The sequence below is a fragment of the Scyliorhinus torazame genome, chromosome 17, assembly GCF_047496885.1.
Source record: "Scyliorhinus torazame isolate Kashiwa2021f chromosome 17, sScyTor2.1, whole genome shotgun sequence".
NCBI lineage: Eukaryota > Metazoa > Chordata > Chondrichthyes > Carcharhiniformes > Scyliorhinidae > Scyliorhinus > Scyliorhinus torazame.
In genome coordinates this window covers 165,565,121-165,588,520 of record NC_092723.1, presented here as the reverse complement: position 1 = coordinate 165,588,520, position 23,400 = coordinate 165,565,121, and the positions used below count along the sequence as shown (strand labels likewise).

Sequence of the window (23,400 nt, the reverse complement as noted above, 5' to 3'; positions counted from 1 at the left end):
TAGGTCATTTGCTGTTCCCATTTTAAACATTATGTCACAGTTGTACAAATGAACAGAACACCACGAGTTTTGATGTGAATGACTAAAAGCCCAAACAAATTCACATATGTAACAAACAAGTTGCTTTATCCTCTGCTTCAGTTAGATCCATAAGTTATTTAAATGTCACGTCACAAAGAATTCTATTATCAGAGGGGCACAAAGGTGTGCAAGGTGTTTCATTCAAGATCTCAAACTAAAATTAGAGAATAAGCAGATGATGGGTTACAGTTCCATTTAGCAAGACGACACATTATCATAGAATCCCTACAGTGCCGAGCGCATTTATCTCAGTGTCTGCACCAACCGACCAAAAGAGCACTCTTACCTAGGCCCACTCCCCCACACAATCCCCATAACCCAATAGCCCCACCATAACCTTTTGGACAGCAAAAGGGCAATTTAGCATGGCCAATCCGACTAACCTGCGCACCTTTGGACTGTGGAAGGAAACTGGAGCACCCGGAGAAAACCCGTGCAGATACGGGGAGAATGTTCAAACCCCACACAGACAGACAATTTGTTTCTTCACCATGTTTTCACAAGACAACAATTCAAAATGGAGCAAGTGTAGAAACAAAACCTATGGAAAGATATATCACTGGTGAATAGGTTGGAAGAACAAAGATTTAGAAAGGCGGAAATAAAAATATAGCCCAACATAAGCAGGGCAGAAATCAACTGCTGGCCCATCTACCAGCCAAGTCTTTCACTTAAAAAAACTACAGGTGGCAACCAACTGCAAAGCTGGAAGGAGGAAGCAGCAAGTAATGCCAACAAATTAAATACAATTAATATCCATTTATACATTAATTGATATGCAGTACTCTAAATATAAGAAATTTAATCGAACAGGCAGTTACTAATTGAAAGAAAATGCCGCCAAATTCGATGTAAATTCTGCAAATGGTATTTTCTTTGCACACAGCTTTTACAAATAAAAAAACAATTCTTGAACTGTTCAAAATTAGAGGCCTTACTATATATCCTAGAGGAGTGCAACATACTTCAGAAAGTATTATTTATTCTTCACATAAACGTTTTATTCCTTCTGCACTTAATACAGGTTCACACATACAGCACCGTCCAATTGTAGTCCTTTACAACGTGTTGAAAAAGCAAGAATCTAAATAGCAACACGAAAACCAGAAATTAACCTTGTACTAACAAATATATTACAACCTAGGTGTGGTAACCAGAAAAGTTTAGCTTATCTACTGGATAAAAGCAAATTACTGTGGATGCTGGAATCTGAAACCAAAGAGAAAATGCTGGAAAATCTCAGCAGGTCTGGCAGCATCTGTAGGGAGAGAAAAGTGCCAACATTTAGAGTCCAGATGACCCAAAAACATTAGCTCTTTTCTCTCCCTACAGATGCTGCCAGACAAGTTCAGCTTACCTAGTCATTTATAAACATTCTCAAACTGGTTGTCATGAACCACTTCAAGACAGTCAACAGTTAGAAGTTAGGATGAGTGTGTCACTGGCAAGATGAGCATATGTTGCCCATCCATTCATACAGCACCTTTGATGTCCTTCAGATCACCTTAAAACTCATGTCCTCTGGTTCTCAATCCTTCCATCAACAGAACAACTTATCCCATGTACTCTGTTCAGAACCCTCATGATTTTAAAAAAATATATATATTTATTAAAGTTTTTTTACCAACACAATTTTTTCCCCTTACAAACAATAACCCCCCCCGGTAACAAAATAACACGAAAACGCACTGAGCAAGATATATACATGGCAAAATGGTATATCTACATAGCTTTATACAATGGCTCTCTCCCGCACGTGCCAGTTCCCCCCACCCTTCATGTCATCTCCTGCTCCTCCATTCCCCCCAAGCAATCCCCCATTCCCTTCCCCCCCCCCCAGGGTTGCTGCTGCTGCTGACCGAACTTCCTCTAACGCTCCATGAGATAGTCTAGGAACGGTTGCCACCGCCTGTAGAACCCCTGCGCAGACCCTCTCACGGCAAACTTAATCCTCTCCAGCTTTATGAACCCAGCCATGTCGTTTATCCAGGCCTCCGCTCTAGGGGGCTTCGCCTCCTTCCACATTAGCATGATCCTTCACCGGGCTACTAGGGACGCAAAGGCCAGAATGCCGGCCTCTTTCGCCTCCTGCACTCCCGGCTCGTCCACTACTCCAAATATTGCAAGCCCCCAGCCTGGCTTGACCCGGACTGTCACCACCTGAGATATTGCTCCCGCCACTCCTCTCCAGAACCCCTCCAGTGCCGGGCATGACCAAAACATATGGACATGGTTTGCCGGACTCCCTGAACATCTTCCACATCTGTCCTCTACCCCAAAGAACCTACTCAGCCTCGCCCCCGTCAAGTGCGCTCTGTGAACCACCTTAAATTGTATCAGGCTGAGCCTGGCACATGAGGAGGAATTAACCCTACCCAGGGGATCAGCCCACAAACCTTCCTCGATCTCCTCCCCCTGCCCCTCCTCCCATTTACCCTTCAACTCTTCTGCTAGCGCTTCCCCCTCTTTCATCTCTTGGTGTATTGCCGAAACCTTGCCCTCCCCGACCCATACACCCGAGATCACCCTGTCTTGAATTACTTGTGCTGGGAGCAACAGGAATTCCCTGACCTGTCGCCTCGCAAAAGCCCTCCCCTGCATATATCTAAATGCATTTCCCGTGGGTAGCTCAAACTTCTCCTCCAGTGCCCCTAGGCTTGCAAATGTCCCGTCAATGAACAGGTCCCCCATTCTTCTAATCCCCGCCCGATGCCAGCCCTGGAACCCCCCGTCCATCTTCCCCGGGACAAACCGGTGGTTACCCCTGATCGGGTCCACACAGAGGCTCCCACTGCACCCCTGTGCCGTCTCCACTGGCCCCATATCCTTAGCGTTGCCGCCACCACCGGGCTCGTGGTATATTTTGACGGTGAGAACGATAGCGGTGCCGTCACCAACGCCCCCAAGCTCGTTCCTTTACAGGACGCCATCTCCATCCTCTTCCATGCCGCCCCCTCTCCCTCCATAACCCACTTGCGGATCATCGCCACATTTGCTGCCCAGTAGTAGCTCCCTAGGTTTGGCAGCGCCAACCCTCCTCGGTCCCTGCTGCGTTCCAGGAACCCTCTCCTTATGCTCGGGGTCTTATTCGCCCACACAAACCCCATAATAATCCTACCTACTCTCTTGAAAAAGCCCTTGGCGATCACGATGGAAAGGCACTGAAACACAAACAAAAACCTCGGCAGGACCACCATTTTGACCGACTGCACTCTACCCGCCAGCTTGTCCCATCTTTTGAAGTCCTCCTCCATTTGGTCCACCAACCTCGTCAGATTCAGTTTATGTAGGGCCCCCCAACTCCTGGCTATTTGGATCCCCAGATACCGAAAACTCCCCACCGCCCTCCTCAGCGGTAGGTCCCCTATCCCTCTTTCTTGGTCCCCTGCCTGTAATACAAAGAGCTCACTCTTCCCTACATTGAGCTTATAGCCCGAAAACTCCCCAAACTCCCTTAGAGTCTGCATGACCTCCACCATCCCCTCCATTGGGTCCGCCACGCACAGCAACAGGTCATCCGCGTATAGCGACACCCGATGCTCTTCTCCCCCTCGGACCACCCCCCTCCATTTATTAGACTCCCTCAGTGATATGGCCAAGGGTTCGATCGCCAATGCAAACAACAGGGGGGACAGGGGGCACCCCTGCCTCATTCCTCGGTTCAGCTGAAAGTACTCCGACCTCCACCGGTTCGTCACTACACTTGCCACCGGGGCTCTATAAAGGAGCTTAACCCAGCTGATAAACCTTCCCCCGAACCCAAACCTACGCAACACCTCCCAGAGGTACTCCCACTCTACTCGGTCAAAGGCCTTTTCCGCGTCCATAGCTGCCACTATCTCCACCCCTCCCTCCTCCGATGGCATCATTATCACGTTTAAGAGCCGCCGCACATTAGTGTTTAATTGCCTGCCCTTTACGAATCCCGTCTGGTCCTCATGGATCACCCCCGGGACACAATCCTCAATCCTCGTGGCCAGCACTTTTGCCAATAACTTAGCATCCACATCGTGGAGCGAGATCGGCCTGTACGATCCACATTGCAGTTGGTCCTTGTCTCGCTTTAGAATCAAGGAAATTGTCGCCTTCGAAAATTCTCAGGGGCTGGGCTCCCCCCCTCTCTTGCCTCGTTAAAGGTCCTCACTAGTAGCGGGACCAACAGATCTACGTACTTTCTGTAGAACGCCACCGGGAACCCAACGGCCCCGGGGCCTTCCCCGCCTGCATACTCCCCAAACCCTTGCTCAGCTCCTCCAACCTGATTGGTGCCCCCAAACCAGCCACCTCTTGCTCCTCCACCCTCAGGAACCTCAGTTGGTCTCGGAATTGTCTCATCCCCTCTTTCTCTCCCCTCCCTCCTCCCCCCCCCCCCCCCCCCCCCCCCCCCCCCCCCCGGGGGGCTGGGATCTGTACAGCTCTTCATAGAAGGCCTTGAATACCTTGTTTATTTTCGTTACACTCCGAACCGTGGCTCCCCCTCCATCTTTGATTCCCCCTATTTCCCTTGCTGTCGTCCTCTTACGGAGCTGGTGTGCCAGCATCCGACTAGCCTTTTCCCCGTACTCGTAGGTCGCCCCCTGCGCCTTCCTCCACTGTGCCTCCGCCTTCCCCGTGGTCAACAGGTCAAACTCCGTCTGGAGCCGTCGTCTTTCCCCAAGTAATCTTTCTTCCGGGGCCTCTGCGTATCTCCTGTCCACTCTCAAAATCTCCCCCACTAACCTCTCCCTTTCCATGCCCTCTGTCCTCTCCCTGTGAGCCCTGATGGAGATTAGCTCTCCCCTGATCACCGCCTTCAACGCCTCCCATACCAACCCCACTCGCACCTCCCCGTTGTCATTGGCCTCCAAGTACCTTTCGATACACCCCCTCACCTTCCCACACACCACCTCATCTGCCAGCAGTCCCACATCCAGCCGCTACAGCGGGCGTTGGTCCCTCTCCTCCCCCAGCCCCATTTCCACCCAGTACGGGGCGTGGTCCGAAACGGCTATGGCCGAATTCTCCGTCCCCTCCACCCTCGGGATGAGCGCCCTGCCCAGAACAAGGAAATCTATCCAGGAGTAGGCTTTGTGCACGTGGGGGAAGAAAGAAAATTCCCTGGCCTGCGGTCTTGCAAACCTCCATGGGTCCACTCCCCCCATCTGATCCATAAACCCCCTAAGCACCTTGGCTGCCGCCGGCCTCTTTCCCGTCTTTGATCTGGAGCGGTCCAGTGCTGGGTCCAGCACTGTATTGAAGTCCCCTCCCATTATCAGGCCTCCTACCTCCAGGTCCGGAATGCGCCCCAACATGCGCTTCATGAATCCAGCATCATCCCAGTTCGGGGCGTATACATTTACCAACACCACCCACGTCCCTTGCAGCCTACCACTCACCATCACATATCTCCCTCCATTATCCACTACGATAGTCTTGGCCTCAAATGACACATGCTTTCCCACCAAAATTGCCACCCCTCTATTTTTCGCGTCCAGTCCCGAGTGAAATACCTGTCCTACCCATCCCCTTCTTAACCTGACCTGGTCCGCCACCTTCAGGTGTGTCTCTTGAGCATAGCCACGTCTGCCTTCAGTCCCTTCAAGTGCGCGAACACTCGAGCCCTCTTCACCGGCCCATTAATCTCCTCTCAAACCCCAAGGAGAACAGCCTCAATTTCTCTAATCTTTCTTCATAACTGAAAATTTTTAATGCCTGTAACCATTCTCTTCTGCACCTGGTCCATTATCTTCACACCCTTCCTTGGGTCTGCTGCCCAGAACTCAGTTATACCAGTTAAGGCCAAATCAGTGTTTTATATAAGTTTAATCATAGCTTCCTTGCTTTTGTCCTTTATGCCCAAAACTTGTAAAGCTCAAGATCCCATTTGTTTTTAATGATTGCTTTCTCAACCTGTCCCGACACCTTCAATAATTTGGTCTGATTGCTCAGACAACCCCTTAAAAAATTGGCAAGAATGGGGCGATGAGACCATACGTGGCCACTGAAATGGGTGGAAAAGTCAGATCACATCAGGGTTGTCCATATGTTAAGCTGCAGAGCTAACCAATAAAACATTCTTTGCCTTTACGAGGGAGTTGGGTCTAACTGACACAGACCTTGCATTTGCTTCTGGTGACATATACTGTGAGTTGGTGTCAGTGGACATCATAAAAATGTGGGGTGGCATATGCACATCTCACTCTGCCCTATCAGAGACTCCAGTTGCCCCAGGTGGGTGCTGCTGCTGCTCTTCGTGGTTACCCAGCCCACTCCGCCATCTTGACCCCTTTACTCCTATTAGAAAGCCAGTGCCTGTGGGGGAGGACGAGAGAGAAGAATGCACCATGGTCATTCACCGCCTATCAGCAGCAAATGTGGGAGAAAAACAGTCCGTGATTAAAGGAGCACCTCACTGCAGATCTTTCAGTGTACCTGTATTTTGAACAGGGTATCCACGGGCTGGATAGGCCATATTTTAGACTCCACCAGAGTCTGTTTTTAGGGAAGGGGGTGGCCGGTTTAGCTTAGTGGGCTAGACAGTTAGTTTGTGATGGAGAACCACGGCCCAGGGTTCAATTCCTGGACCAGTTAAAACTTGCCCCTCGCCAGAAGTATGGTGATTCTCAGGTTAAACCACTACCAGTCAGCTCTCCCCCTCAAAAGGCCTATGGTCATTTGGAACTATGGCGACTTTATTTCAGCCTTTTATTTTGGACAACTCTGGATTACAATATTTATGTTAAAGGTTTGGAGTGGAGTTTGAACCCATAGGCAACAAAATAAAATACATATTCCTCAACCACTATGGTTAACTATTGGGTCAGGATGATCAGAAGTTCCGTGAGGTGAGTTTTAAGCAGGGGTTTAGAAAGTCAAGTGGTGAGGTGAAGATTCTAGAACACAGGACTACCAATAATAAATGGAAAATTGAAGGCTGTTAACAATGGAGATTTAAAATAGTTATTTTAGGACCGTGTTTTAAGGTAAAATAAAGGGGGCCTGCCCTGAAGTCGACCGAACAACAGACTTCCATGGTTTGAATGAGAGATTAGTGGCCCAGATTGTTTTATTGGGGAAAAGGTGCACCGGTGTTCACACCTAGAAGAACAGCAGCAGTCTATCTGCTAACAATGGAAAGAATGAGAGTCTCCAACGTCGGAGCAAATGCATTGAGAATAGCAGATTGTAAATAACCCTAAATAGTTGTGCCTTGAGAAGAGAGAGTTGGGATTGCAAGAATAGCTAATCAGCATCTCCAGCTGGATATGCGATTCATGCTACCATATCAGTGGACTTTAAGGTGGAAAGGAAACAGATGAAGCCAGTGAGATAATCGGGTTACAGGCTTTTCTGAAAGATCACTCAATATCAGACAGGTTAGTCTGCCCGGGTTCGGGTAAGAACAGTCGAAAGTTATAATCTAGTTTCTAAAAATTCATTTCCTGGATGTGGGTGTCGCTGATTAGAGCAGCATTTATTGCCCATCCCTAATTGCCATTGAGAAGGTGGTGGTGAGTTGCCTTCTTGAACCGCTGCAGTCCCAGAGGTGTAGGTACACCCACAGTGCTGTTGGGGAGAGAATTCCAGTATTTTGACCAAGTGGCAGTGACGGAACAGTGACACATTTCCATATCAGGTTGGTGAGTGACTTGGAGCAGAACCTCCTGGTGGTGGGGTTCCCAGGTATCTGCTGCTCTTGTACATCTTAAGGGTAGTGGTTATGGGTTTGGAAGGGGCTTGGCGAGTTTCTGCAGTGCATCTTGTAGACGGTACACATAGCTGCCACTGTTCGTTGGTGGTGGAAGGATTGAATGTTTGTGGAAGGGTAGCAATCAATCGGGCTGCTTCATCCTGGATGATGTTGAGCTTCGAGTGAGTGAATGTTGCTGGAGCTTCACTCATCCAGGCAAAAAAAAAAAGAGTATTCCTTTACAGTCCTGACTTGTGCCTTGCAGATAGTGGACATGCTTGGTGGGTGTGTGTGTGTCAGGAGACGAGGTACTCGCTGTAGGATTCAGAGTCTTTGACCTGCTCTGTTAGCCGCAGTATTTACATGGCCAGTCCAGTTCAGTTTCTGATCAATGGTAACCCCTAGAACGTGGATTGTTGGAGATTCAGCGATGGTAATGCCATTGAATGTCACAGGTCAATGGTTAGATCTTCTCTTGTAGGAGATGGTCATTGTGTAGTGCAAATGTAACTTGCCACTTGTCAGCCCAAGCCTGGATATTGTCCAGGTCTTGCTGCATTTGGACATGGACTGCTTCATTCCCTGAGGAGTTGCGAATGGTGAACAATCTGCAGCCATCTTCGAACATCCCCACATCTGACTTTATGATGGAAGGGAGGCCATTGATGAAGCTGCAGTGATGACCAGCATCTGAGATGATTGACCTCCAACCACCACAACCATCTTCCTTTGTGCCACATATGACTCCAACCAACGGAGAGTTCCCCTCGGTTCTCATTGATTCAGTTTTGCTCTGGTTCCTTGATGCCATACATGGTAAAATGCTGCCTTGATGTCAAGGGCAGTCACTCTAACCTCACCTCTGGCATTCAGCTCATGTCCAGGTTTGTACCACGGCTGTAATGAGGCAAGGAGTTGTGACCCTGGAGAAACTCAAACTGAACGTCCATGAGCAGATTATTGCGGAGTTTGTGCCGCTTGATGGCACTGTTAATGACTCCTTCCATCACTTTGTTGATGATGGAGTAGACTGACAGGGTGGTAATTGGCTGGGTTGGATTTGTCCTGTTTCCTGTGTACAGGGCACATCTAGGCAATTTTCCACATTGCCGAGTAGATGCCAATATTTGTCGCTGTACAGGATCAGCTTGGCTAGGGGTGCGACAAGTTCTAGAGCACAGTTTTCAGTACTATTGCCAGAACAAAGTGTCCAGTGCCTTCAGCCGTTTAGTGATATCACATGGAGTGAATCATATTGACTGAAGTCTGACATTACTGTAGCTGTGAACCTCTGGAGACCGAGATGGATCATCCACTTGGCTGAAGATTGTTGCAAATGCTTCAGCCTAGTCTTTTGCAGAGATGTGCTGGGCTCCTCCATCATTCAAGATGGGGATATTTGTGAAGCCTCCTCCTCCAGCGAGTTGTCCACCACCATTCACAGCTGGATGTAGCAAGACTACAGAGCTTAGATCAGATGCGTTTGTTGTCCAATCGCTTAGTTCTGTCGATTACTTACTGCTTATGCTGTTTGGGACAGCAGTAGTCCTATATTATAGCTTCATCAGCTTGGCACCTCATTTTTAGGTATGCCTGGTGTTGCGCCTGGCATTGAACCAGAGTCAATCCCCTGGCTTGGTGCTAATAGTGGAATGGGGCATATGCCGGGCCATGAGGTTGTAGATTGTGGTAGAGTATAATTCTGCTGCTGCTGATGGCCCACAGCACCTCATGGATGCCCAGTCTCGAGTTGCTAGATCTGTTTGAAGTCTATCCCATTTAACACCTGGTAGTGCCACACAATGGAGAGTATCCTCAATGTGAAGACGGGACTTTGTCTCCACAAGGACTGTGCGGTGATCACGTCTACCGATACCATCATGGACAGATGCATCTGCAGCAGGCAGGTTGGTGACGATGAAGTCAAGTACTTTTTTCCCCTCATGGTTCCCTCACCACCTGCTGCAGTCCCAGTCTAGCAACTATGTCCATTAGGACCTGGCCAGCTCGGTCTGTGGTGGTACTACTGAGCCACTCTTGGTGATGGACATTGAAGCCCACCACCCAGTCTATTCTGCACCCTTGCCACCCTGAGGAGTGCTGATTCATCAGCGGATGGTGGACGATACATGGTAATCAGCAGGAGTTACCATGCCCATGTTCAACCTGAAGCCATGAGACTTCATGGGGTAACTTTTTGTTTAAAGCAGACAGGATTGAAATCCCTGTTACTCATGAGAATACAGCTGCAAAATTCCACGGTTTTAAATAAACAATAAACTTACATAGTCAGAAAAGTTAAACAATCTACAATATATACCAATAAATAGGAATTGACAGACAAACTATTGTCAAACCTATCACACTACATTGTTAATGGCTGATGTGACCAAGACAGATATCACAGAATTATCAGCCAGGTGTCAGTGACACGTGTCAAAAATCTGGCTGCTTCAAGGACAACATCCTCCCAATGGTTCACTCTCTTCTCCTGAGACTGTTTCATGGGATTCACAAAATTGCATTTTCAATTCTTTTGGACACTGCTAGTTTCACTAAGCTGGTACTGCAGAATTTCTGAACTCCAGTCTCCCAGCAATAAATGGTTCCCAAGGCTTCTCTGGAGCCCGGTCTTCAGCACAGCATCAACAACCTTATGCGCTCCTCAGGACTCCCCAAGCCCCAACTACCTGAACCTTCTGCACTCCTCATGATTCCTTAAGCCCTAACTGCCTGGAGTCTGCTAACAGCTCCCACTGCTTCTCTTTAAGCTAAAAACCACGCAAGGTCCAAACAGCAACCCTCAGCTACAGCTATGACTCCCAGGGCTTCTTCAAACTCTAACTGCTTAGAGCCTGCTAACAGCAGCACCCTTTCGATATATCCTCTTCCCCTGCAACACAATACTCAGTAAGTTTCACCATCTCCATAACAACATACTTTTCAGAAATCAGTGAATACTTTTGAACTAATTTATCTCTCTACTCTACTCCCAAAACATCTTTCAGGACTGTACTTCTTTACACATAATGTAGACATCACTGTCTCCAACCAAGTAAGCCCCCTGCTGTTTTATGGTCTGTCCCTTTCTAACTGTTAACACCTTAAGTCAACATGGCCCCAATCTGTTAAATGTAACAGACTCCAAGCTCCTTTAGTTGTATTTATTCCATTTCCCACAGTTAAACTTCAATCTTCCCAGAACTAAAAACTTTACCTCTAAAACATTAACATGAACTATCTGGCTGTAATTAATTAGTTACTCATCAGAAGTACCACTGCAGAGTGTTTTCTCTTTGGTTGTGCTAAAAAATAAAAGGGGGAAGTATTCAAACGGGGAGTATTCAAGCTGCCTACAAAGGTAGTGTTTAGTCAAAAGTGCATTTAGTCTTTTGCTACAGTAAAAGAATTAAAACCTGAAATGTCATTGCATCATCCATTAACCTGAAGTTCAAATGTCTTCTTTGAATCTTTGAAATATTGTAAAAGGGTGCACAAGACTGGAGTCAGCTGAACATTGGTGGAGGAGTGGGGGAATTGTGACACTACTGGAGATCGAAGGCAACAAGAACGAGGCTTTGGGTGGATTCAAACAGGAGAATGAGAATTTTTTTAATTCAAATCGAACCAGGGACCTCAATTACCATGGGATCCTCCGACTAGCTGGCTCCCATGCGGGTTTCAGAGTTACTGATGGGCAATGAGAAATAAAATCCAAAATCAAAAAATTATTATACAGCTCCCTGTGCTGTAAAGCAATCCTACAATTCTATTTTTTTTTTTTAAATTTAAAGTAGCCAATGTTTTTTCCAATTCAGGGGCAATTTAGCATGGCAACCCACCTACCCTGCATATCCGTTGTGGGGGTGAGACCCATACAGACACGGGGAGAATGTGCAAACTCCACACGGAGTTTGAAGCCGGGTCCTCAGTGCCGTGAGGCAGTAGTGCTAACTTACCCCTGCACCACCCCAATGCCACAATTTTATAACAAATCCCAAAGATGTCAATCACAGATTGTCCGAATTGAATAACTTCCCCACCTATCTTTACTACACTATCCCATCCAACTGACAACAGGTTGAACTAATTAGCATCTTGCTTTGGTCATAATGGACTAGCCAAATAATTATAAATATCAAATTTAATGATGCTTAATATTGCGGTCAGAAAGATATCATGGCTTTAAAAAAAACCTTTGTTGTTCCTTCAAGAGAACTTTAGTTGAGCGTGAAGTAAAAACAGGAAGTGTACTTCGTTGTTCCAAAGAAGAGTCATATTCAAGTTGAAATGTTAACTCGGTTTTACTCCACAGGCGCTGCCGGACTCGTTTTTCTAGTACTTTTTATTTCAGATTTTCAGCATCCACAGTATTTTACTTTCATTTTAGTTTGAGTATGTGTTGGCACCTACAATAATTCATTTTTGTATCTATATCAAGGATACACCATTGCTGGTAGAACAATAGCTTCACTGCTAACCCAGGCAATTAAACAAAATCCTTCTTCACAATTAACAAGTAAATTAGCTTAAAATGTACTTATTTATACATGAAGAGGGTGGATTTTGCAAAGATAGCTGATTTTAATACACTGGAGAGGACCTTTTCCTGACTCTGTACCCAGTGCCCATCGACTCAACTATTCCCAGGTCAGGTACAGCACATATTAGTTTCTCCACTATTTAGTAGTTCGCAATAATAGAGTTGTTAAACTACTCCCACCTCCCCCTCCCCACCCCCCATATAAGCACAGTGAAAACATCTACTACTTTCTTGTTGCCAAACTAAAAATATCACTTCAACCATTTTATTAGAAAGGATAGAGATAGCATTTCAAACTGAAGGCTGGTTTGCCGCCTTTATGTATGACGGAGTTTTAGATTCACTACGGCAATATAAATAAAAGCGCAATTCACTGTTCAAATTTTGAATCAAGGACAGTGGTTCTTGTTTAAATCTTTAACCCGTCAGAAATCCTCGTCTCGCCCTGTAGGATTACTTTATTTCAAAAGCTAATTATCAGCTCAAAGGCTTTTCTGAATACATGACAGTCTGCTTTCTCCATTAAACTTCCATGCACTTGCATTGTGCATCTGCCCAGTCTTCATTCTCTCCACACAAAACAAATATTGACAGTGTTAGGTGCAACATTAGAAGCAGAAATCCAAAGAAGAAATGACAGCTGCCATCTTCTTGTAAACATGCAGACCAAAAGCACTCTCAAGACAACTGGGGTATTCTTGCCATGTCTCTTCATTCTTGACCAAAAGCAGTAACCAGAAGCATAAAGCAGTGTTTGTGATAACAGGCTTCTGGCACTTGTTTCTGAATGTGCTTACCCATCCCAAATTCTGTAACTTGCATCTCTCAAGTCAAAGAATGCAGTTAGGAGAGACTGAACAAACAACTGATGAAGTCTAAGAAACGATAATCAGGGTAGAGGATCCTTACACAGATATAATGCCAATTACTGAAACTCTTGGACGACCAAAATCTTGAAAAAGGATTAAAGTAGGTCAGTATAGTATGGTAATGAAAATAAACAAATGCACTAATATCAGAATCTCAAAACAGCAGAGAAAACTGCTTACACGCTGTGCAGACGGCAAGTTAACATTTTTACAGGTATAATTCTCAGCCTGCACATATTAAGTAGTTAACACAAAAATCCAAGAGAAATCTGGCCAAGCAGCACATTCAATGATGTACCAACTTTTGTTACAGAAACATAAAAGCAACAAAATAGGAGTTCAAATCAGAAAAATAGAGGCCAAGTGGATTTACAAGAGAGGCAAGTAAGAACAATGGTGAACAAAATTAATGAAGATACCCAGTTTGAACTCAAGGTCAATTCAAGTTACAAAATCAAGCATGTGTTGTTTCTCTCACACACTACTAAAGAATTGATTACCAGTAACTGTTCTTGAAAGGGGAAAAAACAGAAATAGCACGAGTAGCAAAATGTTAACAGTGAAGCAGCAAGTACACTGCAAAACAGATGCATTTAGATTAGCATTCGGATGCTCATTTTTCCATTATAGAGATGTTCAATGCATCAACATTTATTTATCAAATCAAGTCCAATATGGATATAATCACACTGTACAATCCCAATTTTGTTTATTGTATGAAGCTTTCCTCTGTAGCATGGCAGCAAGATACGCTCTTTGAAAACCAAAATTGGTTCAGGTTGCAGAATAAGAATGGTTAAAATGTTGTTCTATTGTCTAGTCAGGAAAATATTTACAACCATCAGCAATTTACAATATTTCAGTTTGATTGAATACTCCAAACAAAAAAGTCAGTGTTTCACTCATTCTCCAGAATACAATGTAGGGTCATTTAAATAACTATTAAACATTCAAGTCGAATGAAGCACAGCTCTGGACCATTTACAGCAAAGCCATGCACCTTAGCAGGAAGAATCTCACCTGAGTGCATAGGTATAGCCAGTGTTCTCTGGCACATATTGAGGAGGAGCATATGTGTGTAGTCTGGAAAAATCCATGCTGAATTGTTCTACTGCAAGGTGAATAATATCATGATGCAACTCAAAAAAACCATGTACATTTCAGTTCACCAATACACAAAAATTCATGTGTGTTCAACCTGTTTGCCTGATATAAGAAGTCAAAAATGGTAAAATGCACTGTTAATTACTACAGTACACATTGCCAATATTCTTGGGAATATATGTGTGGACAAACTGGGGTCTGGGTGGCTGAAATATTTAAGAGTGTTGTCCATCTTTTGACACACGTCCAATTTAATCCCAATTTTCCATTTACTTTATGAAGCTTTCCTCTGTAGCTAGGCAGCGAGATTAAAATAGGCTCTCTTAAACACAAAATTGGTTCAGGTTGCAGAAGGATGGTTAACAGTTCAGGTTGCAGAATAAGGAAGGTTAACCCCCCCTAAAAAGTTAAAGATATAGGAAATCTAAGAGTTCACTCTTATAGTGTGAAGCATTTTGCACCTCAATAAACTGCACATTTGGAATTGTCCATCGGAACTACTGAGACAGGAAGCCCAGCGGTTCCCACACATGAGATTTCAGGTGAACAAAATGCTGCTTTTAACCTACAAACAATATATTTGTCAATATATTCATGAATAAAAACCATGATAGCATGGTTAACCTTGATGTAATTGGTGCTGTTTCTAAGTTCTACAGGAGGTTAAAAAGAAAACATAGGCTGTGGCCCACAGGGAAGTAGACTTTGACTGCTGATTGTTGAGAAGATCACAATGTGGCCACCAACAAGGTTGGCTTCATCTCGTGATTCGCATCTCGTGCCAGGCTTAAAACCCATCTGTGGTAATCGCATCTGGGACAGTTTCACTATTCTAAAATAGGGAAAGCGTGAATAGACCTTGAGGAATTTTCAGGGCTGAAAGCATTGTTGCTTTTATCGGCACCACCTCTTGCACAGCAATTAGTCTTTCTGGGGCTCTGTAACTCAAAAGGAAACAGACACTTGTAAATAGTTAACACTGTTGTTCCAGTCTGAATCTTCAGCAGAAGCAGAATTATAAAAAGACTACTGAATGGAAGGACCAAGCAGGTTTACTCTGCTGTTATGGTGGGAAATAATGAAGCAGCTTATTTAACCTTTTCATTACCTCCACTTTAAAGTAACACGACTATAGATTAAACAGTTTTTATATAATTCCGGTTTTGTTTTATGCTCTGCTGCCGAGTACAAAAAATATTCCGAATCAACACCACTGTAGAAGAGCAAAGATAAGAATTAAGGAAAGGTAAATTCTGATGCTTTAGAGGACCCATTATCTCCTAGATCTCATTCAATCCTTCCATGACTGCAGAACATTTCCTGGATAACATTGGCTTGTAAATACTCCCATCTAATATTAAAGAACCCAAGCAAAACCTTTCAATAACTAAGACCTCTTTCGGAATAAATTGAAGTGAAGTCAAGTCACCTGTCCCCGTCTCTCCCCTAGTCACGTTCCTAACTTTTCCAATTCTAACGATAGTTAACATTTCAGGCTGTTGACCTCTGGCCTTCTCTCCAAATATGTTACATGATCTGCTTGTATTTGAGCATTTTCTGTTATTCTTTTGTAGGCAAATCTAGGTTCCTTTCATGCACCTAGGTGATTAGTGCAACAGCAATGTGTTGAATATCCGGAAGTCATTCTATGTAGGGGTTTCTCAGGAGAACCCAAAACTGCTGCTGACAACATGACCACCTCCTGTAAATAAATACACCCACCATGCAGAAAGTGCCATCCCGTGGGAATCCAAACTGATTGAATGAGAAGATTGGACCTAAGCGAGGACCATCTGTCAGCAGAACATCTCCATTTTCACACCATTTCTTGCAGTCCTCCCCAAGCATCTATCCTCACCTCATCCTCATCTACATGCTGCCTCTGACCTAACACCATAATATGGGGTCAGCATCCACATTTATGCATCACTTCCCTCAGTTAGAGTTCAGGCTTGGTGAGGCACAATTTCTGCCACAAACTCTCTCCCCATGCCATTGATTCCATTCTTGTTCCGTTTCAGGTTTATCCCAACTGTTTGCAACCTCAGCAACCTACTCAACCCCAAGCTGAGTTTCCATCCTCATCCACTGGCCTACATTCACCTCAATGACATTACCCCTACCTCAGCCCATCATCTGATTGATCCCTCTTCCATGGCTTTGCCGAGCCAGACATCACGATTTCAAAACTCTCCTGTCCCAGCCTCCAATCTTGGGCCAAATGGCCTCCTTCTGCACTGTAAATTCTATGATAATCTATGATAATCTGAACTCTGCTGCTTGTTCCACTCATCCATCACTAGCTTACACTGTTCACAGTCTTCCAACATTTCCAATTTAAAATAGTCAAACTTGCGTAAAGTTCTTCATGGCCTCACCACTTCCAAGTCACCGCCCACCAGTTTTTCCTTCTTCTAATGGTGACTTTTTGTACAAGCCCCCTTCCTTCACCCAATTATGGGCATCTGTGCCTTTTAAAACCCCACAGGCCAATTCTGGAATCACCTCCCTAATCCCTCCAGCTCCACTTTAAGGTCCTCTCCTCCCTAAACCTCACAAGCTTCTGTAGAACAATCTTATTTAGTCCTGTCAACATATGCATGTGGGATTAGACTGCTGAAGCACCTTATGGTGTATTTCTATATCAAGGTTCTATGTAAATGCAAGTTGATGTGATCCTGAATGTCTGAAGGCAAGTCTGCAGATACAGCAGGTGATAAAGAAGGCAAATGGTAGGTTGGCCTCCATAGCGAGAGGATTTGAGTACACGAGCAGGAATGTCTAGCTGCAATTATACAGGGCCTTGGTGAGGCCACACCTGGATTATTGTGCGCGGTTTTGGTCTCCTTATCGGAGGAAAAATGTTCTCGCTGTAGAGGGAGTGCAGCAAAGGTTTGCCAGACTGATTCTTGGGATGGCATCACTGACATATGAGGCGAGATAGAGTCGGTTAGGATTATATTCGCTGGAGTTCAGAAGAATGAAGGGGAATTTTATGGAAACCTATAAAATTCTAACAGGCCTAGACAGGGTAGATGCAGAAAGGATATTCTCGATGGTGGGTGTGTCCAGAACCAAGGGTCTCAGTCTGAGGATGCGGGGTAGACCATTTAGAACAGGTGGAGATATTTCTTCACCCAGAGAGTGGTCGGCCTGTGGAATTAGTTAGCACAGGAAGTAGTTGAGGCCAAAACATTACATGTTTACAAGAAGCAGTTAGATATAGCACTCGAGCAAAGGGATCAAAGAATATTGAGGGGGGGGAAAGAGAGAACAGGATTAGACTATGGAGTTGGATGATCAGCCATTATCATAATGAATAGCAGAGCAGGCTCGAAGGGCCTCCCCTGCTCCTATTTTCTATGATTTTAGGTCTTCCAGTTTGCAGCTGCCCTCAGAAAGAAAAACAAATCCCGATCGTCCACAAAGCAAATAATCCGGAGAGATGAGATCTCAAATGAAACAATACAAAAACATGTCTACTTTGAGGAATCATTTTTTTTTTTTTTTTTTAAATCTGAGTTTCTAGCTTTTAGTTTTACAGCAATTAAAATTGGAACGGAATCAGCAAAACCATAACAAAACCAGTTATGGGTTAGAAAATACCCACAAACCAAAATTCTGAATAAAGTATTAGGAAGTGAATATACATCAGAGCAGGGATAGCGGAGGTCAAGGACAAAGGACAGTTGGTGGGTTTTTCCCTCCTTTCACTTAAAGAATAGTAATTGGTTGAGCTGACCTTGTGTTGCTGCAGAATAGCACATTGTATCTGCGTTCTCTTGTGCATCTGGCTTTGGATGTTGTACTTTTCTAAAGTCAGGTGTTATTATTAAGTATTAAACTTGCTTAAGACTCAAAAGAGTAACAAAAGTAGAGGAGCGTCATAGATTGTGAAGTGCAACATTCTGTCTATCTCAAGCGTGTTAAGTTACCAGCTTTAGTTTAATGGAATTTAACTGCATTCAGATAGAAAGTAATTTATTATTCTCCTGCCAGGATGTACAACATTGCTTGAAGTACTGGAAAATAATATTCATTTTGATGTAATGTTTAGTGAAATCCCTTCAGGACCAGGCTCAAGATTATCCAGTCCAACTCTTCCAATCCTGTTTGAAACAACTATGTATCTATCACAAGAACTCCAAAATTCAATTTAAAAAGGCTCCCCTGCATGTGACTGTCATTCTCACCAGTTACTATGATAAAATCTAATGACTCAAACCCACTTTGCGAGACACACCAAGCTAGAATGCCCTCAGAGAATCTTTTCAAATCAGACACACCCAAAGAAAGCATTGCTGTAATGCTAGCCTCTATTGGTATCACATGGCTTCACTGGCTGGCGGTGATTATATGCGCTCAAGTTAAATTTCTATCAGGAATTGGCGTCATTTGGTTTTTTTGGGGGGGGCTCTTCCACAGCAGCTCAAATAAGCTGAGGAATTTATTATTTGGCCAAATGAAGTGACATCCCAGCATTCCATGACATGTATGTAAATCTGCCACCAGTTGTTCATTTATTTTAAAAGCAGGCACCTTTGTTCCACACAAATAAAAGGGAAGGAAACTTAAAAAAAAATCATAGGCTGTCCCCAGCACAGCAAGGTAATCAATCATGGTTAAAACATAGTTGGACGGGCAGCACAGTGGCAGCACTAGTCTCACGGCGCCGAGGTCCCAGGTTCGATCCCGGCTCTGGGTCATTGTCAGTGTGCAGTTTGCACATTCTCCCAGTGTTTGCGTGGGTTTCGCCCCCACAACCCAAAGATGTGCAAGGTAGGTGGATTGGTAGGTGGATTGAACACGCTAAATTGCCCCTTAATTGGAAAATATTAATTGGGTACTCTACATTTTTTTTTAAAAACATAGTTAGAAGTTTTACATGTTCTCTAACTGGCCCATCCCCATCAAGAGCATATTGAGGCACCTCAAGAGTGTAATCTGCTGCATGGAGAAAAGTTGATCTTTATTGCACTCTTCGTTCTATAATGTAGTTTTAAACATTTTATGAATAAGTATATTTTTGGAAAGATAAAAAAATCACAAATGATCGTAAGGGAAGTTGCTGTGGTAAGGGGGTGTTAATGAGTCGGTTTTTAATTACCACAGGAAGATTTTTTTTCCCCCAACACCTGCCCCTTCCCTCCCACTCCCTCCTCACTGTTCAAGGCCTCAAACATTCCTTTCAGGTTAAGCAGCATTTCACTTACACCTCCTTCAATTTGGACAACTGTGTTCACTGCTCCCAATGTGGTCTCCTCTGCATCAAGGCAACAAAATGCAGGTTGGTGACCGCTTTGCAGAACACCTTTGCTGGTCCCACAGGCATGCATGATCCCAACCTTCCCGTGGCTTGTCATTTTAACTCAGCACCTTGTTCTGATGCCTATATATCTGTCCTTGGTCTTCTGCAGTGTTCCAGTGGCACCCTGCAGCAGTGCTCAACTGAAACCCAACGCAAACTGGAGGAGCCGCATCTCATCTTCCGATTAGGCACGTTACAACACTCAGGAACAATTTTGAGATCAGCAGCTTTAGACTGTGACCTTTCTCCTCCATCTTAACCCTTTTTAAAAAAAAAAAAAATTCCCATACATTTTGTCTCAATACAAAAACCCATCCTTCCCGTTTTCCACTGGGCCATCTGTCTCTTGTTCTTACGTTTGCTACATCTTTGTTGCAATCTCTCCAGCTACATTATAATATCTACACTTTCCCTCTCTTTTAGTTCCAACTTGTTTTCTCTCCCTACAGATGATGCCAGACCAGTTTCCAATATTTTCGGTTTTGTTCCAGACTCCGATTGGGTGATCCTTGACAAACATTTCTTCCTCCCCAACTCCCAATATCTCGGTATCAAAATGCTCAAAGGAAAATAAAAATGGAAAATATTTTTTGCCATTTTTCTGCCAGATTATTTGAGAGATTATAATTCTGTGAGGTTCCAGATTAATTGGGAAGTTTGGCAGCCCTATGTAGTGGAGAACCAGACAGTGCCACAGTGGGATAGACAAGATTCAATTGCTGCAATTCCCAGTCTCAGCCAGTGGTCTCCCTACAAAGTGAAATGTCAGAGGGAGTCATTTTAACAATGGCTTCAGAACTGGAGCATGAAGAGGAACCAGAGACATCATCTCTCTCTCTCTGGGGATTTGGATTTTGTTTATTGTCACATGTACTGAGATACAGTGAAAAGTATTTTTCTGTGATCATTAAGTACATGAAAAGAAAAGATAAGAAAATACATAGTAGGGCAACAATAACACCGGCATTGGGTGAAGCATACAGGGGTTAGTGTTAATCAGGTCAGTCCATAAGAGGGTCGGAGCAACAGGGCGACCATCAGTATAGATTAAGTTGCCTGTGGCACAACAGCTGATCCTATACGAGTGTTCTACCCAATTGCGATCATTTAAATTCAACAACTGCATTTGTACACAGCAGTAATGCATCTTTCACTGTGTGCAGCATAGTTATATCATTCATTGTGCAACATTCAGAACTCAACTGCATTCACTTTGAAGGCAGTCTTTCTTTAAATTTTTTTGCTATATTAGAACCCTATTTATCGAGTAGACATTACTTGACCTTAAAAGTATCAATGTTTTTCCAATATTTCAAAGTGTCTCTATCCTAGTAGTGATGGCAGGAAATAGTTGTGATAAACTGCCAGCATGTTATTGCTTGATCAAATCCCAATGTTGATTTATGAGCAATGAACAGGAAAGCTGGGACAGCTGATAAACATTTACAAATGCAACAGTTATCTAACATGTTAGCTAACTCTACTGCTTCTCCTGTTTAGCAAATTGCGCAATAAAAAAAAACTTGCGAGCAGACTTGGAATTCCGGAATACAAGTGCCAACTGCCAGACAACTTACTGGACTTTAATACAAATGTTATATTACTGACTTTAAGAAGTCCGACATTAAGATGCATCGCAAGAAATAACAGATACATGTCATGCTCAGTTACCTCAATTAAATGGGAAATGCATCACAAGTCTAACAAATATTTTCAAATCGTCTTTCCTGCTGTGACCCCAGGGCAGCATCCTTCACCATATTCCCAAGCTCTGAATTGTCTGACGGTTCGGTTGCTATTTTATACAGGTTGAACACTGTTCCTTAAAATCCCTCGATCATTCAGGTTTCTCCAGCCAAATACAGTCAGGAATAAATTTTAACTCATCAAACGAGGTCAAATGTTAAGACAATTAAAAGCAGGGTAACAGGCTGAACACAGTATATCAGTACATCCGCATGCAGAGAAAAACAAAATGTACACAACAAATTACCGACATTGAAGCCAAACATAACAGGCAAGACGACAAATTAAAATTTGCTCATGCAGAGCTAGAACTTTGTAGTTAAGCACATTTGTCAACTACATCAAGCAGAGAGTATAAATCAGGTTAGGCCTATAACGCACAAGCAAATTACAAATATTATATTTATTAACTTATTGAATCCTGGGCATGTAAAAATATTACATGTAAACCATACAAGTCTGCTTTCATCAAAATGACTTGCCCGTGCAGCATTCACGGAATCTGTCAGTATATAACCTCCTGATGCAAATCCACCAAGGCAGCAAATCCAAGTATCCTACGCTCACAAATCTGCTCTACATCTTTAGACACAGGGGTGTCTTCACATTCGTGTATTCCACCGTTTTAAAATAGTTATTAACGTTGGCTTATAGCAGGCAAACTTCCACAACTTGCCGACGTTTTCTTAGTCAACAACACAGTATTCCAAAATGGCCTCCCTGCTTCCACAAAGCATGAAGGATTGTGAATCTGGTCCACCTACTAACAATTAATGCTGTCAGTCAGGAACAACCTTTAACTCCATTGGCCACTGCAGCTGCACTTCAGCCGACTGCAAAGACAATTAACTCTTTCAGATTTCAACCTATTGCAGTAGGCTGGTCTGAATGAGCGGGGAAGAAAGGGAGGGAAGGAAAAGCAGGAACAGGATTACAATACTTGCTGCATGGAAAATGTTAACCATTTAGAGTTGTATTACATTGCTTAGAGACCTAATATGCCTTTTTAAAACATGGTATTAAATTAGTGGATTTGGCAGCATCAGGAACTTGTACACTTAAGAACAGTTAAAAAATATATTTATACAAGTGGGAATTTAACTTCCTACATTAATGGCACCTTACAAGTTATGAAAGCTATTGCTGAACGCCTGATACTGGATTTAAATATGCAGTATATTGTAAACAAATCTTCATTAGGTACTTAAACATGGGATTTTGTCGGGTGGTGTTGGTGATACAGGCCAGAAATTAAAGATTTTACCTATTTTACTTATTCACAATTTTAAAAGGTACACTATTCAGTAAGATCATCAAATGTTATGTTCATTGACTTATCCAAATATATCACTTCGATTCGTGTACACAATGGAATAGGCTTCACATACCAAATCAAACTATAGTAATCAAAATGCAGTTTTAAAGCGTCTTTAACATAGAAAATATTTCAACATCTTTTATGGGAATGGAACAAGAATGAAAATGAAGGATTTTTTTTCTTTTTCAAATCATATTTTACAGGATGTGGGCTTCGCTGGCTAGGCCAGCATTTGTTACCCATCTTTAATTGACCTTGAGACGGTGGTGGCGAACTGCCTTCTTGAACCGCTACAGTCTATGTGGTGTAGGTACACCTACTGTGCTATTAGGGAGGGAGTTCCAGGATTTTGACTCAGCAATAGTGAAGGAATAGCCGATATATTTCCAAGTCAGGATGGTGAGTGACTTGGAGGGGAACCTCCAGATGGTAGTGTTCCCATGTATCTGCTGCCCTTGTGTTTGCAGATGGTAGTGGTCATGGGTTTGGAAGGTGCTGCCTCAGGAGGCTGGGTGAGTTCCTGCAGTGCATCTGGCAGATGGTACAAACTTTACCTCAGTGGTGGAGGGAGTGCATGCTTGTGGAATCAAGCAGACTGCTTTGTGCTGGATAGTGTTGAGCTTCTGGAGTGTTGGAGCTCCATTCATCCAGGCAAGTGAACAGTATTCCATCACACTCCTGAGCTGTGACATGTAGGTGGTGGGCAGGCTTTGGGGAATCAGATGGTGAGTGATATGGCGCAGGATTCCTAGCCTCTGACCA

General features: G+C 43.9%; 1 protein-coding gene across 1 annotated transcript in view; it reads right to left on the bottom strand.

The window, feature by feature from the left end:
• Window positions 1–22,057, bottom strand: part of sun1b (Sad1 and UNC84 domain containing 1b) — a 72,991-nt gene extending 50,934 nt beyond the window's left edge. The window contains exons 1-2 of the mRNA XM_072481566.1: window positions 21,732–22,057; window positions 14,183–14,273 (exon numbers count right to left, since the gene is read on the bottom strand). Of these exons, the coding sequence (XP_072337667.1) occupies window positions 14,183–14,273; window positions 21,732–21,813 (173 nt within the window). The 5' untranslated portion in view covers window positions 21,814–22,057. The remainder of the gene's footprint in view (window positions 1–14,182; window positions 14,274–21,731) is intronic.
• Between the last annotated feature and the right edge of the window lie 1,343 nt (window positions 22,058–23,400).